At 42.0% G+C, this 16,870-nt stretch overlaps 1 protein-coding gene across 1 annotated transcript in view; it reads right to left on the reverse strand.

Annotated features, from left to right (window-relative positions):
• HSD17B4 (hydroxysteroid 17-beta dehydrogenase 4) overlaps nt 1–6,883 on the reverse strand; it is a 64,863-nt gene extending 57,980 nt beyond the window's left edge. The window contains 2 exon segments of the mRNA XM_063180950.1: nt 3,906–3,959; nt 6,779–6,883. Coding sequence (XP_063037020.1) covers nt 3,906–3,959; nt 6,779–6,839 — 115 coding nt within the window. The 5' untranslated portion in view covers nt 6,840–6,883.
• Between the last annotated feature and the right edge of the window lie 9,987 nt (nt 6,884–16,870).

Genomic DNA, 16,870 nt, shown 5'->3' on the forward strand with positions numbered 1-16,870 from the left:
CCATTTTCTTTAAATAACATGGAAAACCTTTTTCCACCCCTCCATCATGTATTCAACTTGCTTGCCCTGCCCAGGCTACCTCTGTAATTGTGTTGAAGTTCAGAGACAAAGATCTAGATTATACCCCAATCACAGGCAATTTATTCCAGTCTCTAGCTACTGCATGAACCGTAAGCAAGACTTTATTCCTGTTAATAGATTTGCTAAACTGTTACTAGCCACCACCATCATGGAAGAGACCCAGCGGTCTGAACAAAGTGAGAAGTGCCTTCCCTGGAGCTTCAGATCCTGCTCCTGCGGGGTAAGAGGCCCACCTGACACACACAGCTGGTCCAGGCTGCTCTCCACACTGGGGCACACGTCACTAATGGCAGCTGGAATGTCGTGTTGCCACACTCTGCTGCACTCCTGCACATCCCACAGCTTCACAGAATTACCAGGGGAACAAAAACACTACCAAAAAATCCCATAAAACATTGTATTTGGACAAAGAATTTTAAAAAATTGTTAGAAGTTGTTTAAATGGGTTCAAAATGGAATTGTAAAAAAGCCAGAATTGACTGAATTTACATGCCACAATGGTATTCTGCTAAACAGTCTTTTGCTATGGTGAATTCCAGCTTTCTGCCTTCTAACTTCTACCCTCTAGAAGCCAAAGTAAAATCCACAAAATACGAAGGATGTTTTTGCTGGTCTTGATGAAAAGCAGCATGCCAAGTCTGTTGTATCATGACAAAATGAAATAGACCCATTTTGTGCCTTTTTTTTAACTCTCTATGTAAACAGGAACATGGCTCACAGGACACACAAAATCACTGTATTATCCAGATCAAGAAGCCTCATCTGGAATCCTATATTCAGCTTTGTGTGCTGCACTTCAAGAGAAATGTAGAAACATGGCAGAAAATTTGTGAGTAAATAAAAATGCCAAAGTCCAGAAGAAGAGAGCATCAAAAGAGGAGGGACGTGTCAAAAAAAAAACAGAAAAAACAACCAAGCATAAACAAACCAAACACAAAAAATGCCCAGCCTTAAGCAGAAAGTACAAGCACCTTAACACTGATGCAAAAAAGAAAGGAGACAAAAATCTCCAAGCTAACAGATCAATATCTAACAATCCAAACATGCAGAAAACACAATTCAAGTGAAAAGAATTAAGGAAAATTTCTAAGTGTAGTGATGTGTTAGGATAGGCAACGCAGGCAGACTGCTCAGCCTGAAACATCCATGGTATTAAAGGAAAGCAAATCAGGGACAACACCTGGGAAAGAAGAGTGAACAATTTGGGTGGTAAACATACACAAACCATTCAGTCCTGTTAAAGCCTTACAACTCTACCACAGACAAGTTTATATATGCTTATCCCACACTTCAATAGTAATTTGCTGACAAAAACCTAATTAAATATTTGGTAAAATTTTCAGAGGTGGTAAAGTACCTTAGGCTGAGCACAGGCACTAATGGAGTTGAAACAAAAATGAGTATGCAAGAAAGAGTTGAGCTATTATAGGTTTTAAAAACAGTAATGCCATGACTGTGATAGAACAATGAAAAAAAGCCCCTAACAACAAAATAGAGAAATAACATTACTATATGCCCAAGCTTTACATCATGCAATTTTCAGTTGAAATCACACAGTCAAAAAGAGCCAAAGACTGTAGTGGTTGTGGCAGAGTATAGCTATAGTCTGAATCTTGGAGAACTCCTCTAAGGCTAGGAGTGTGTCACAAAAGAGTAGCAAAAGCAAATCTGAAGGGCGAAACAGTTGGTGCAGAGCACCTGACATCTACAGTACATGTTTTTTAAACAGTAAGCCAGCTGATTTCTTGTGGTATTCTGGTGTCACAAACCAAGCACACATGAACAATGTAGGTGTGCTGATAAATTGCATCTTCTAGTCTGTTTTTTAAAGGACTCATGCAATTCAATACCATTTCACTACGCAAACAAAAATACAAATAGGATACATACCAGGAGAGATGCTTCAAAAGCATGACTCTAAACTAAAACAGCAACAAAAGAGCCCTCAGACAGACCAGAAGAAACGGTAGGTCTGGAGATGACACCGGATGCAAGACAAAAGCAAATCAACCCTTCTTCCTACTTTCAAGTTTTCCTGATAAGAGGCATAAAGGAGATAAAAAAATAACAAAAAACAGTGGTAGCAGGCAGCCTCAGGGTGATGGGAAGAGAGTTTTCCACCTAGGCTGCTCTTGTCAATTTAACCACACCAACAGCAACTCACTCAATAGAGATGCAGGACTGGACAAAGGCGTCATGTTGGGGCCTACTGTTATTCTTCCAACTTCTCTAAATATTCCCTCAGAGTATTTGATCACTGGTCTTAACATACCTTAATTTCCATAACTTATAAAAAGGAACTTGTTTTAAAGAGACAAGGCAGATATAAGCCTCATATCTGCTTGAGTTTTAAAAAACTAAAGATTATACAAGTAGTTTCTCAACTCTTTGAAGTTAGAATTGTAAGAGAACAAGAGAAATAAATACAAGCATGTAGAGGTAATACTGCAAGACAAGCTGAAGTGTGGTGAAGTTTCCAAAAGGAAACAAGAAGTTGCCCTTACAGTCAATTCTTAACTTACTGTTTAGTTATTACACAATAAGGCCAAGAGATAAAGGAGCATTAGCTGTGGTCAGGCAATAGAATACATTTTCTTTCAGATCATTCCAGAAAGTAAGACCACCACCATCTGCAGAGAGTCCATACAAAATATTTGGACTGATTTAGTGACATAATTTTTGCTGAATAAGAACTCAATGTGAATTTATTCACATCCACGGTAAATACAGCAAGTATCAAAGAAGGCAATTAACAGAAACAAAATAAGAAAAAACACAGATTTTTTTTAAGTTGTCTACATACATAGTCATTTTCAATCAATAAAGTAAAACCAAACAATTTTCTTGAAATTTTGTAAACTGAGATTGGCATTGTCATTAGAAAACTACAAACAAAAACAGCAAGCAAGGTCTTGTCCATAAATCTCTTTAAGCATTTAATCTTGAACTCATCAACAGTACCTGTACAAATTCATCAACAGGCAGCAAAACTATAAAATCACAGGAACCTTTTAGGCTGGAAACATCTGTGAGGTGAAGTCCAACCATTAATGTAACACTGCCAAGTCCAGGAGTAAACCACATCCGTAAGTGCCACATCCACACATCTTTTAAACACTTGCAGGAATGGTCATTCAAGCACCTCTCTGGCCTATTCCAGCACCTGACAACCCTTCCAGGGAATAGATTTTTCCTAAGAGCCAATCTAAAAATGGCAATACTGATTGCTGGTGAGTACCCAAAATACAACTTAACCTACAGGACTGCCTTGTGATACAGCAATTTTCACAACTAAATACGCCCTGCTAAGGTTCAACCAAGGAACTACAAAACCACCAGAAGTTACTGACAGCTACTTGGCACTGACACCGAGACCCGACGGCTCTTCTGCCCCATGAGCCACAGAAAGGAACAATGCTATTGAGCTACATTTCAGTAACTTCTTTCTTGAGAGGCAGTACTATAAGATAACATATTCACAAATTCAAATGGTCATATTGGAAGATTGTGAGCACAATTTACCAAAGACAACACACTCTCTGGCCACAGATTGCAGTAAAAAGTTGTATGCATAATTGGAAGTTAAATCTAAGAAACGATCTAACTCAAACTGGCTTTCCAGCAAAGGTAAGCTCTTGGACAAACTTGGGCAACTTGTTTCATAAGAAAATAAAGCTTAGAGGCAAAATTAAACAGCAAAAGATAAGACAGAAAACCATTAAATAACAAAGGTTACTGTCAAAAAGGGCATGGACTGTCGAATGCAAGCTATCTGAAAAGGCAAAGGTTACTGCCTAGATCAAGTTAGTTAAGATAAAACTTACCAACTACTGAAGCTCCTCTTTCAGCAAAAGCCAGAGCATATGCTCTGCCCAAACCTAATTTAAAAAAAAAGAGAAAGTTAAAAACAAGAGTGAATTTGTTTCCTCAATCACACTTCAGACAAAAGCTACAAAAAATTAATCACATCAAGAAAAATGCACCAATTCAAAACAAATACCTTGCAGGTTCAAAGTAAAACATTATTTCGCCCAGGAGCCCAAAGTCTTTTATAAGAATAAAATACAAAAGTAAACAAACAGATAAACAGTAAATAGAACTTCCAGTCAAGCGAAAAAAAAACCCAAACAAACCACGCTTACTCTTCGTTACTGGATTCAGCCAAAGCATCTGGGAAAGCTGTTTGCTGCCGAGTTTGTGCTTGTGATAGAAAAATACACTTTAAAGGAAGAACCTTTAATGCCCTAAGGTAACACTGAAGAAGGAGGGGATGTTTAAAGTTAATTAATTACGCACTAAGTGAATAAGATACTTTCCTAGTTAAAGTTAAAAATTGAAAAAGAAACTGAACAAAATTTAACTGTGACTGAAGATATACTGACAAAATCATTGGGATACAAAGGAATAATACCTAATACCTCAGATAACCAAACAGACACATAGTTTGCCTGTCCTAAGAGAAGACTGTCATTTCTGCACTACAAACAAAAGCAAGGGTCTTGAACCTTCACTCTGGCTTAGATTCTAGTTGTATTTTGCATTCATTGCAATAAATCATTTACAGATATACTATCCACTGTAGCAATCAAAAGTTGTTGGGCTTAATGGCACTGATCCTTTTTTTATTAATTTAAAAAAAATGGAGATTGAAATGATCAAAAAATCATCAGTCAAAAGAAAGTTCCTCAGAATCCAAACAGTATCTCTTTGCACCTCACTTGGACATTCAAAGCCACTTCTCAAAAAAAAAAAAAAAAAGGTTGGGGAAAAATAAGAATTGTATATACTGTTTTTAAGTGCACTAATTTCACAGTAATAAGTTGAACATTTCCTTAAGACTCCCTTAGGCCTCTGCAGCCAAGAGTTTCACATGTGAGGTGCATATACATCCAACTGCTTATACAACCCAAGTCCAAGAAAACCTTTTTTTGTTTTGTTTTGAAAAGCCACGGAGAAGTGCACAAAACTCAGGCCATGCTATATGAGCTTGTCTTCTCAACTGCTAAGCAAGGATTGAACATTTGAGAATCAAAACTAACCTTAAAAAAAAAACAAGATAGGTTGAGCAAACAATGTCCAACACAGCAATTCACAGAGGATCTCCTCAAAGTGAAAATAAACACTTTTCAGATATGTGCGTATGTGAAAACAGGTATGACTTTGACACAAACTAGTGATTCAGATGTCTAAATAAATTCCCAGCTCTGATCTGTTCACCAGCATCCAGCTGAAAAACAATGCTATTAGTAATGCAATCTAACTACAGTGATGTAAATTAAATAAAAGCAAAATGAGAACTAATCTGTAAATAACAGGTTCTCCCTTAATCTTGGCTTAAATTTAATCAACACTTACTGAAAAGCTGTTGTGAAATAAGAGGAATTTTCTCTATTAACAAACCATTTTCAGCCTAACCCTATTAGTACAAGGGTCACTGTACACACACTTATGACATGAAACTTTTACTCAGTGCAATACTTTTTAGAAGCTTTATTACTGCCACAGTGACCTTGTTTTGCTATTATGCAAGATCTTAACCTGTTCTTCAGTGAAACTTACTATATAGGGAAAAGGCCACAAACATAGATGTGGTACAAGCAGAAAAGCAACATTAAAAAACGTGGTCTCAATTATTATCAGGTTGGTCACTTTCAGGTGATGTACATGGACTGTTCAGTGCTTTCCAAAAGTACTTCTTCACAAGACATCACCTAATCTAGGACCCCAAAACGACTCCGCTGGAAACGTGCGGCACCACAAAATGAGAGCAAAACTCTACCGTGGGGAGGGAGGGCAGAACCTTTTCAGAGCACGGCTAAACAAGTTTCCTAAAGAGCTCATCACAAACACAAACTTTGCCTGTCGTTCATCCACACTGACAGCCCGTTTTTTTGCTCAACCACCAGAGTAGGCAAAGGCCAAAGCATGGACACAGAGAATGAAAAAAAAACAATCAAAGGGGGAAGAAACAAATAGCAGAAAAACCCAACCAACCAACCCACCCCACGCCATAACAACAAATACAAAAACACTTCCTGGCAAAACCAAGCATTCCACGTTTCCCGGGGGGCTCAAGCCCGCAGACCACCAAGGGCGCAGGCCAGCCCCGCTGCTGGCAGCGGTCTCTCCCCGGCCGCTCCCCGCCGCCCCAGGCCGGCTCCCGGGAGCAGCGGGTGGGCCGCTGCCGTCAGCAGCCCCGGCGGCACAGGGAGAGCGCTGCTGCAGCACAACCGTGCCAAGCCACACGGCTCACACGCCTCCGACGCTACGTCCAAGGCTCAGGGGGAAGGAATTAGGGTACCAGGGCAGCGCTTGGAGGAGGACATCCACTGCTGAGAGGGGTGCAGCGGCGCTGCTCCCCGCGTGTGTTCAAACAGCAGAAAAGCCCCATGTTCGGAGGGGTTCCCAGCGTGGGCAGCGCCGGGCCGGCCTCGGACGGCAGCAGGAGGCACGGCCCTGACCCCTGCACAGCCTTGGCACGGCCAGGAACGGCACGGACAGCACCTCCCCTACAGCCCCGCTTCTGCCCTCTGAGGAAACAATACGCTTTTTCCCCCGGAAGCAGGACCGGCTGTCCCCGGGACACCTGCCGGGGCCGCGGGCAGCAGCGGCGGCTCCGCGGAGCCCGCACCGCCCGGGCTTCCTCCGAGCAGTTCTGCCGTCTCCCGTGGGGGCGGAAACCCCGGCCGGCGCTCACCTCCTCCGGCGCCTGTCACCAGCACCACCCGCCCGTCGAACCTCAGCCCCGCCGCTGCCATGGCTCGGCTCCGCTCCGCTCCGCTCGGCGCCGCCCGGCTCCACTGCCCGGCCCCGACCCCAGATGCCCGGCCCCGGCCCGCCCGCAGGAGGGACAACACGGGGCGGGGAGGTGCGTCCAACCGCGCATGCGCCAGCACCGCAGCCCGCTAGGAACTGTAGTGTGCGATGGGAAGGGGAAAGGACGGGGAGGGGAAAGGAAGGGGCGGGGAATGGAGGGGCGGGAACGAGGGCTTAGGAAGGGAGGGGGAAGGAGCGGCGAGGAAGGGTTGAGCAGAAGAAGAGAAGGGATGTGATGGGATGGGCTGACGAGAGGGAGGGAAAGGAGAGAGAGGAAGAGATGGGGAGAGGATGGGCAGGGGGAGATGATAGGGAAGATGTGTGCTAATGTCTTTACAAACAATTCGATGCACAGAAGTATGGGTGTTAATGTCTTTGAAATCGGTTTTAATGTCGCTATTAACTTCAAGCTGCAGGTTTGACTCAAGCAGAGAGCTTGACTCCTGAAATAGACAAGGGTCGAGGCATTAAATCCCGCAGGTGTGTGCCCCAGTGCACTCTACCCCTTTATTCGAATAAAGTTGCAGGACTCTTCTGTCTCCTTTATGGACAATGGCTTTTCATAGTGTGATTTTCCGTGCAAAAGGAAGGGATGGGGAATGGAGGAGAGGAGAGGAGAGGAGAGGAGAGGAGAGGAGAGGAGAGGAGAGGAGAGGAGAGGAGAGGAGAGGAGAGGAGAGGAGAGGAGAGGAGAGGAGAGGAAGGGTTGGGGGAGGCGAAAGGCAGGGATGTGGAAGAATAAAGGGAAAGGAAGGGAGAGGGCTGGGTGTGGAAGGGATGGGGAACAGAGAGGAGGGAAGGAGATGGAGAAGACAAGGGGAGAGGAAGGGATGAGAAGGGTAAGGAAGGGATGCAGAGGGCAAGGAGGGGCTCAGGATGGAGGCAGTAGGGCCCAGGATCAGCCCTGCCTGGCCCTGCTTTCCCAGGCTGGCTGCTGTGAAGGATGGGAAGGAGCGAGCTGTCTTGTCCTGTCTATGTGCCCAGCGAGGCCATTGCTGGGCCAGATTGCCAGATCCTTGCTGGATTGTGAGGCTACCCTGGTGTAAGACATCCTGCCTCCGTTTAAAGCTAATCTACAATTACTTCTTTTATAGTAATATTGTCCATGGTGTGCAATTTTTCTCTCCCTCTATTTGCAATTTCCCAGTGGAAACATTGCTTTCCCAGAGGCCTGGGAACTTTGTTGAGCAGTAAAAGTGCAATACAGCGCCCTTTCTTTGCCCCACGGATTTTGGCTGCCCGTGTGCGGAGGGCAGCGCTGGGTGCAGCACCTGGGGCCTGCAGGCAGTCCCAGGCCCAGCACAGCATTCCCACTGGATCCAAAGGACTCACCATCAGGCACGGCTCAAACCCTCAGAAGGGTGCCAGTGGTGCCTCTGGGAACGTGTCTAAGAAAATATAAAAGGCGTTTTGCAGCAATTGTGGAAGAGCGGAGAAGCTGAGGGAGAAGCAGCCCTGCAGACACCCAGGCCCGTGAAGAAGCAGTGACAGCTCCGGATTCCGTGGAGGCCGTAGAGAAGACACCCCATGGAGGTTCACACTGGAACAGGTTTGCTGGCAGGACTTGGGATCCCGTGGGGGACTGGAGCAGCCTGTTCCTGAAGGAATGCATGCTGTGGGAGGGACTCATGCTGGAGCAGGTCTTGAAGAGCTGCAGCCTGTGGGAGTGACCCCATGTGAAGCGAAGGAGAACGGAGTGAGGCACAAAGAGTAGCAGAGTGTGTTGTGTTTACTTGAACCAGACAGTGGGTTAAGTATGAATATACACACTTAATCATTATCTTATTGCAGGTGTTGCTTGAGACAGTGTTATTCAGAATGTAATTATTCTGGCATTTCATAGGGCCAATGCTTAAATCTAGGGCCTGCACAGGAAACAGAGGATTGTAAGGAATGCACAGAATTATTTTTTTCAGGAAATCATCTACATATTCCCTCTGCACAGATAAACTAATTCATAATTAATCTTTCTTGTAAACTTTGGATTGTTTCTGGAGCAAATAGAAAGAAAAAATGGTTTTGCTGCCTGGTTATCTTCTTGGCTGTAAATGCCTTACTGTCTGTATTAAAGAAAGGTGATAGCTTCCTGAGTGACAGCTATTTGGAGACTTCCAAAATAGAATAAATTATAATTTCTGACCTCTAATAATCTGCAGCATTCACTCCTTTAGAAACAGCAGGAACAGAGACTAGTGGTCTATGATTTTATGACACAGTTCGGCTTGCGGGGCTTTGAAAGCTCCAACTGCAACTTACGCTGTGGGCACTAGAGTGAGCCCGTGCTACGGTTAGGCGGCCCCAAGTGCCCACATGCATGGCGCCACCCACGGGGAAACTGCTGGAAACGACAGGGGACAAAACCATTTCTGAAGGCAGCCAAGGGAAACTGCATCAGATAAATAATCTACAATCAATCACAAGGTTTAAGTGTAGGGAAAAATTCTTGACTGTGCGCAGAAACAACCCATTGCACTGGAGGTGGTTTTTTTCTGTCGCAGCACTAAATACCCTTACAACTAATTAAAGTTCGGAAGTTTGTCTGTGTCGTTTGAGTGCAGCTCGGTAGAGGAGCGAATTGCCCAGCAGTGAGAGGCCCGGTGCAGCTGGGTGTGTTTTGCAGAGAGAACATCGCTGATTGTGGTTTGGCTGCGCTGTGCTTGGCAGCAGGAGGAGGCTCTTTCCTCGGGGGGAGGAGGGCAGACAAGTGAGTCAGATTGCGATTGCCCTTCCTGAGGAAGTAACAGATTGAGCCCTTAACATCTGTGAGCTTTGGTTCAACCTCATCACTCAACGTTTTTTTTTTATTGTTGCCGCAGTGTGGGATTGGGCTCCCACCTGGGAAAAGAAAGGGAAGTCTCCAGGATGCTGTGAAAGCAGCATCTAGTAAAGACTGGAAAAACCCACAAGGACTGAGTGGTCATCCTTTCAGTACCAATTTTATTTGCATAATACCCTATGTAACTGTATTAATCTAGAGCAGCTCAGATCTGTGAGCACTTCTATAAACAAGGCCTAAGAGAGCCAGGTACGTTTTCAGTGATGATTCTGTTCACCACCAAATCTTTCGTGATCTTGAAGCCATTTCAGCTCTAGTCTTTCACATTCCATAGTCTTCCATCTCCTGTATTTTTACAGATGATGGGCTATTCAAGAATGGGACTTACTCTTGAATTTGCCTAGGAGTTCGTGGTTGCATGGCTCAAATAAAATCAGTCCCTGAGGTACTTCTACAGCAGAATTTGTTGCTTAGATACCAAATAAACAGGCCTTGTTAACAAGTCAGGAACTTTTACAGCTACCTTATTTTTGTGCTTAGAATGGGATTAGAATCAAGGGAGGGCTCACACTTCGACACAATTAAGAGTTTGCTTAACAGAATGGTGTTTTTTCCTGCAGACCACAAAATAAAGTGCACTGGAGAGACAGTACATCACTTCTGTATTTTATGTTTTTAAAGTTAAATTTGTCTGTATTTAAAAGATGCAAAATACAGGGAACCATTCTGGATGGAAAGGTGTTTGATGGGTTCCTTTAGTAGTCAGAAGAGCTTTGTTCCAGCAGTCATACAGCTATCAGAAAATATCTGTATCAGTCTGAAAAAGGTATGATGGGACTGCTGTGCTTACCAAACTGAAGTGATGGTAGGTTGGAAACATGAGCAGAGTAGGTGTCAAGCCACAAACCAAGATCAGGTGCCATAGTGAGTTTTCAGTGATTGAGCCATAGTGAATGAGAATAATAGCAGGATATCCACATTCCAAACACAGCCAGCCAGGGTTTAACAAAATAAGTCAGTTCAAAAAGGAGGACCAAAATTGCTTTATTTTGTCTCATAGTGAGCAGTGTGAGCTAGCATATATTTATCATTAACATTTATACTGACATTTCAGACATTTTTCACTAGGAAAAAATTGCCAAAACCCCCACTCAGCACCTTGTAATATTGAATGTGATGATGTTTCTTTCCTGTTATGCTTCAATGCCTAGAGCAGGTAAGTTCTTTCCATTAAGAGTAAATTTTCGTGCTGTGCACTGAAGCAAATTTAGTGTATGTGCTAACATCTTTTGGCTTATAGGTTAGATAATTTGGTTTGGGTCTTTTTCTTTTACAAGTCTTTTGTAAACTCTGGGCTTGCACTAGGGGTTCCCACAGTTGTGGGTACTGTGGGAGTCATAATCCCATTGGGAATGGTTTCTACTGTCTGTGTCTGGAGAATGGTGAGCACCTTGGAAACTTTTATACAGGGGGAATAAAAAACATTGACTGACTTGCTTTTACTCTGGAATTTTTAACATTGCTAAAAGATCTTTTTAGATTATAATTTTCAAGTTCTTTATTTGCTAGCTAAATGGTTTTGCTTGTGGAGATTTCCAGAGGCCTATTCACTGGGAACAAACACTTCTCTACAAACATGACTGAAGGGGAAGATATTTCTTGCCATGACCGGGAACTAGATACTGAATCCATGTTAAAAACTGTAGCGCTTTTCACTGAATACTGCAAAAGTACAGCCTCCAACAGATGGTGCCTCCCAATAGCCTTAGTGCTCTACAAGTCCCTGGGTTTTTGAACAGAGGTTTTTTTGCTGTGACCAAAGATGCCTTGCCAGGTCATTCTCCCCATTTCCCCTCTCTGCAGCCATTCTCTGGCTGCCAGTGCAGAGAGGTCACTGATGGGTCTGTCACCTGTTTATCTCACAGAAACCAACTGCATGGCCCAGCTCACCATAGTAATTACTCCCTTACTAAAAGTGTTTAGATAAAACTACTTAGAAACCCCAACTGAGAAATTCTTCATAGTTTCAATGTAATATTTATTGATTCCTTTCATCTGCAGCATATCAGCATATAGTAGTATGTATTTCCATTCTAGTTTCCATTCTCTTCTTTTATTTTTCTGTGAGCCTGCAGCAATTATTAAGTAGGGATTTTTTTGCCATTGAATCCCTTGTTTGTCACCTTCAGAACCTGAAAAGCAGCTTTCCTGATGAGATTTTGAGGAGCAGCCTACTGTGTAGTAAACAGTGCACACATTCTTATGCACCAACTGCAAATGTAAATGCAAACATTTTTATAGCTGTTGTCAACAACCCACATCACAGGAGGTCTCATATCCCTGTTTTGGCAAGAAACATTAATTTTGGCATTTGTTGCACATACCACTCAATTAAGTGGAAAATTCAAGCGGGGGGTACAAGCAGAGCTCTATGGAAGCTCTCCATTTGAATCCATCAGAGACTTAGGATTCAAGGGAGACCGAAGCCCTAGGTCAGTCAGGGCTCGGTGGACTGCTGAGCAGGTATGAAGTGACACAGTAGTAGATCAAACTTTTGAAGCAGAAACTAGTTGTTTGTGCACATCTACAGCTTTGAAAATGCATCCTGTGGTGACAAGCTAGGGAGGTGCCAGCAAAAGGTTATGGTGTTACTCCCATAACACAACCACACTATTTCATCCTAAATGATTCTTCATGAAAAATCCATTAAATTGGTTCCCTTGAAGGGGGAAAAAAAATAAATTAAAAAAAAAAAGAAAAAAAGGCAGTAAAACCCCACAAGGACTAAAAACAAGAACTAAAACAAGAAGTAGAAAGACTGTCAAATAACCATATGTCACGTTCTGTGGAAATCAGGTGCATATTTGCACTACTATAAAGTTACAAGTAAACAGATTCTGCAGATGAGTTGAATCTTTAATGAATAGATGGAACACTTGAAACGCTTCTTGAGAAAACTGATTTGGTCCACTTGCTTCTGTAATTAACAGCCGTACGGAGATTTAGAACAGCTAAAAATTCCAAGAGGTTCTTTTCATAGAATAGATCCAGGCATCTCCTTTAATGAACACAAAGTGTTGTAAAAGGTAACTTACAAAAGGTAAGTTACTTTTAAACTGTGCCTTCTAAACTGGCCTGTCAAGCTACCACCAAGGACATTTTACAGTTCTTAGTTCCAGTTTTACAGAAGTTTTCTCTGTGCACAACAGACATTCATTTCCCCTAGATTACCAGCAGAGTTCCAGTTGTGTCTCAGAAATCCCCACTCTGCCAGCTTCCATCTCAACCATCCCAAGAATGCAAATGAAAGCAAAACACCACAGGTTTAAACAGTCAGTATTCCATGGTAAGAATCCCTCCCCAACTTAAGTAAAGAAAAATTTTAGTCAATATACATGAAGTTCGGAATAGCTTTTTGTCTAGAAACAAGACGGAGAAGAGTCAACTAGCTAACACCATTAGTACTCCTCTTCAGCACTTGCTCTTCTAATCAGAAATGAGGTGGGAAGTCAAAATACCCCAGCCAAGGTTCTCCCAGCTCCAAAGCATAGCAAAGACTAGTTTTCTTTGATACTGTTTTCTAAAGGGCCTCATTCCCTGTTTCCATATTTTGTAGCATGAGCCTCTCAGTCCTAGTTTTGGGGCAAACCATAGATTACAGAGTCATAGGATACTGGAACTGTAGGATTAAATATATTGTCTTACTTAAACAAAGTCAAATGCCTGTGCTTACAGCAGGCAGCAGTCCTTATCACAGTGTGGATGGCAAAGCAAGCTTAATGAGATCTTTGTCTCATCACAGCCCTTCCTCCCAGAAAAGTGCTGAGCTTTTCTTTCCACATTTCCCTAATAGTTTCTCATATGATGGCACAGCAAATGTAGCTTTGGGAGTGTCCATACTACTGAAATCAAGTTAGGCAGCCTGTAACTGAGACAGCTTTTTGGTTGGGCAAAGAGACTCACTTTAGTTCCAAGGATGAGATAATTTTGCCATTGCTGAATTATCAAGATTCTTGAGATATAGAACCAGCTCTCTTGAAAGGAACAGCTGATGTCATGTCGTGTCCCTGGACCCATGCACTTATTCCCCCTCTGGCTCGAAGCCTCGTGGGGTAAGAAGCCAGTTGGCCTCAGTTTCTTTTATTTCTGCAACCTCTTAGTAGGCCTAGCAGACCATACACAGTTGTGACTCTCTACACAAAAATAAAACCGACCCTCTAACGAACAAAGCAAAAAACCACAGTATCTCCATTCCAGTCAGTGAAGTCAGTGATTCTGGAATGGGGGAAAGCTGTTCTTTCATGTCACAGAAACCCTTAATTAACTCTAGGCTATCAACAGCCAGGGGACTTTCTTCTCAGAACCCTACCCAAGCCCAGCTACTGAAATAGATCCCCCAAATAAAACAGTAAATCCTGCTCAAGAAAGCCAAGTAGTTTTTCAACACTATTTGATAATGGAGCACAACTAGTGCATTTGTATTCCCACACTAGAGAAGAAGGGTTGGTGGTATGTGGGCCCTACTTGAGCTGATTTATTTCATCTATGCCACCATACTCCCTGTATTAGAAAACCCTTACACAACTTAAATGTAATAATATTTTTCATCCACTATTAGCTGCAGCTTGGACAGAAAAATCAACAATAAATGAATTCTGAAAAAATGTACTTCAAAATGTCCCACAAATGTCTTGCAAATGAGGAGCATTAGGTTGCTGCGAGGTGCCAGCAGAAACTGGAGAACAACTGTGTGAAAAGCGAACAATTTTTCTCTTAGAATGACCTGAATTGATGAAAACCTTCAGAATTATATCCACTAAGAAACGAAAACATCTGATGAAAAAACCCCAAGGTATCTATAAAGCATGATATGAGGCACAAGGCCAGCTGCTGTTTTGCTTCTGCTCATATTTATGTGCACAATAAAAGCACATTTTAAACTCAAATATATAATGCAAACTGAAATAGGAATTAATTTGTCATAAAGCCAAGGAAAAGCTTCAGTGTTAAGATTTTTAGAGTAGACAGTGGAAGGCCTTACATGTAAAAATAATTTAAATCTAAATCACAGTAACTGTAGGAAGCTCTGCCTTTGTTTTCCACCTACCATACTAAGACTTTCCCACAGGGGAAAACAACAAATAGCAAATAAGTTTTGATTGCTTGGGAAAGCTGGGCAAGCAAAGTACCTTCTTAATTACATTATTCTTAATCATTAAAGCCTGCTTCTTTGTTTGATACTGTGTAATTATGGTACATCCGAAAGTTATAAGACGCCTCTTTTCAATTTGCTCCCTAATAGAAAGAAATGCCGTAAGGGATGTTTCTCCAGAAACTGGTGTTGTGCTAGCAAGTAGAAATTTACAGATGGTTATAAGATGTATATCAGCACTTGCATTTCCCAAGCTCACAAGAAAAAGTGGATATTGATTCAGGACCGTCTTGCCCATAAATCTCAACATTAAAATCGGAAAACAGAACTCTAAATAGTAAAACTGAGTACTAAGAAAAGCGAGGTCACTTCAGCAGTTTGTAGTTTAAACATTAAGAAAATTTGATTTGTTACACAGACTGAGCACTATTGTAACTGTGAAAGAAAGCTTTTTGACATAGTGTGTATGGAGATATTATTCCTTTGTTTTTATAGACATAAAAAGAAATCACATTAACCTATAATACTTAATACTGTATATGAATTACAAAGCTGCAATATGTCAATTTTGCAGTATGCAAAATTCAGCATGAAAAGATTAAAATAGTAAAATGGATAATTATTTCAAAACTTCTTTCAAATGCGAGTTTTCTTGTTCTGTTGGGTTTTGGTGTCTTTTTTTTTCACAAACTGGAAATAACTACATTACTAAGTCTAAACTTTCAGAGTAATAGTCACAGCTTTGCACAGCAATTTGATTTTAAAATAAAATAGGAAACTTTCCCCTCCCAAAAGATGTTTCATTTATGTGAAATGCATATTACAGAACTTTCCTGGACAATTATAATCTCTTTTGACAGTTGTTTTATCCAAAGCACAGATGTTTGCCACTTAACCATGAATGTTGGCTGACCTGCCCAGATCTCCATAGAAAGCAGTTGTAACAAAGTTTTTCTGCAAATGGTTATGCAAACAGGAGTCTTCATCTCATGTATATGAAGTAATATGTTCAAAAGCACTTCTGGGGAAAAGAACAGGGCTTAGAAGTACATGTACTGAAAATCACACTGATGAGGGTATAGATTATAGCCAAAACATTACTAACAGCTAAATCAAGATGTAGATTATTCTTTCAGAGATCTAACTACATTGCCAATGCAACCCTCCCCCCACCATTAAAAAACCCAACAAATCAGGAAAGTGATGTTTATTTGTGGTTTTTCATTAAGTAAAGCAGGTAATGAAGCCTATCAACTCTTCCCCTTAGATTACCATGTAATGTAATCCTGGGGTAAAAACAGTAGGAAAGGAGTTGACTTGTCTTTGAAGCGTCAGCTGCTCGGAATGGCAGCAGAAGGCAAAGGAAAGCTGTGGTGGGCGATCACCACGCAGCCAACACTCACTGCAGAGAGACCATCCAAGCCCATGCAAGGTACAGCTTACCATCCCACTCTTAACGCTGTCCCCTCCACAGTGAGGGGGGCCAGATCCCTCTCTGCCAGCCCCTGAAAATGAGCACCCCCTCTGGTCCCTTGAAGAGCCACATGCAGAATTCCAGTTTACCTTTAAATAGTCATATTATAGCCATTACAACTAGAAAGTTACTGAAGCTAACTGACATCACAATCAGTTCCCAGTTTTCTCAGGAAAATGTAATCTCACTAGGGAGAGATATGAGAAAGCAATTGGCCATCTCCTCACTATTGTTTTACAAGAATTTATGGGTGGGGTTGAATCTTTTTTTGGAAGAGACATGATTTGGGAAAAAAAAAAAACAAAACAAAACCACAAATCACTCCACATCAGTTGCTGAAAGCTTCCAGATTCCTTACGATCTCTGTACCTCCTAAATGGAGATACAAGAGATCTCAAGAGAACTCAAGGCCAAGAATAAGGCTTGTAATTTACCCAGTTGTGTCTTTTTGTTTGTCTGTGCACACAAACATAATTAAGGAGTGGCCAAAAGCCAAAAGCCCACACAGAATTGCCCAGATAACCTCCCTATATTTTGTTTTCGTTATATGGATGAGATCGTGTTTGTTTAC

This window comes from Melospiza melodia, chromosome Z, assembly GCF_035770615.1.
Source record: "Melospiza melodia melodia isolate bMelMel2 chromosome Z, bMelMel2.pri, whole genome shotgun sequence".
Classification (NCBI taxonomy): domain Eukaryota; kingdom Metazoa; phylum Chordata; class Aves; order Passeriformes; family Passerellidae; genus Melospiza; species Melospiza melodia.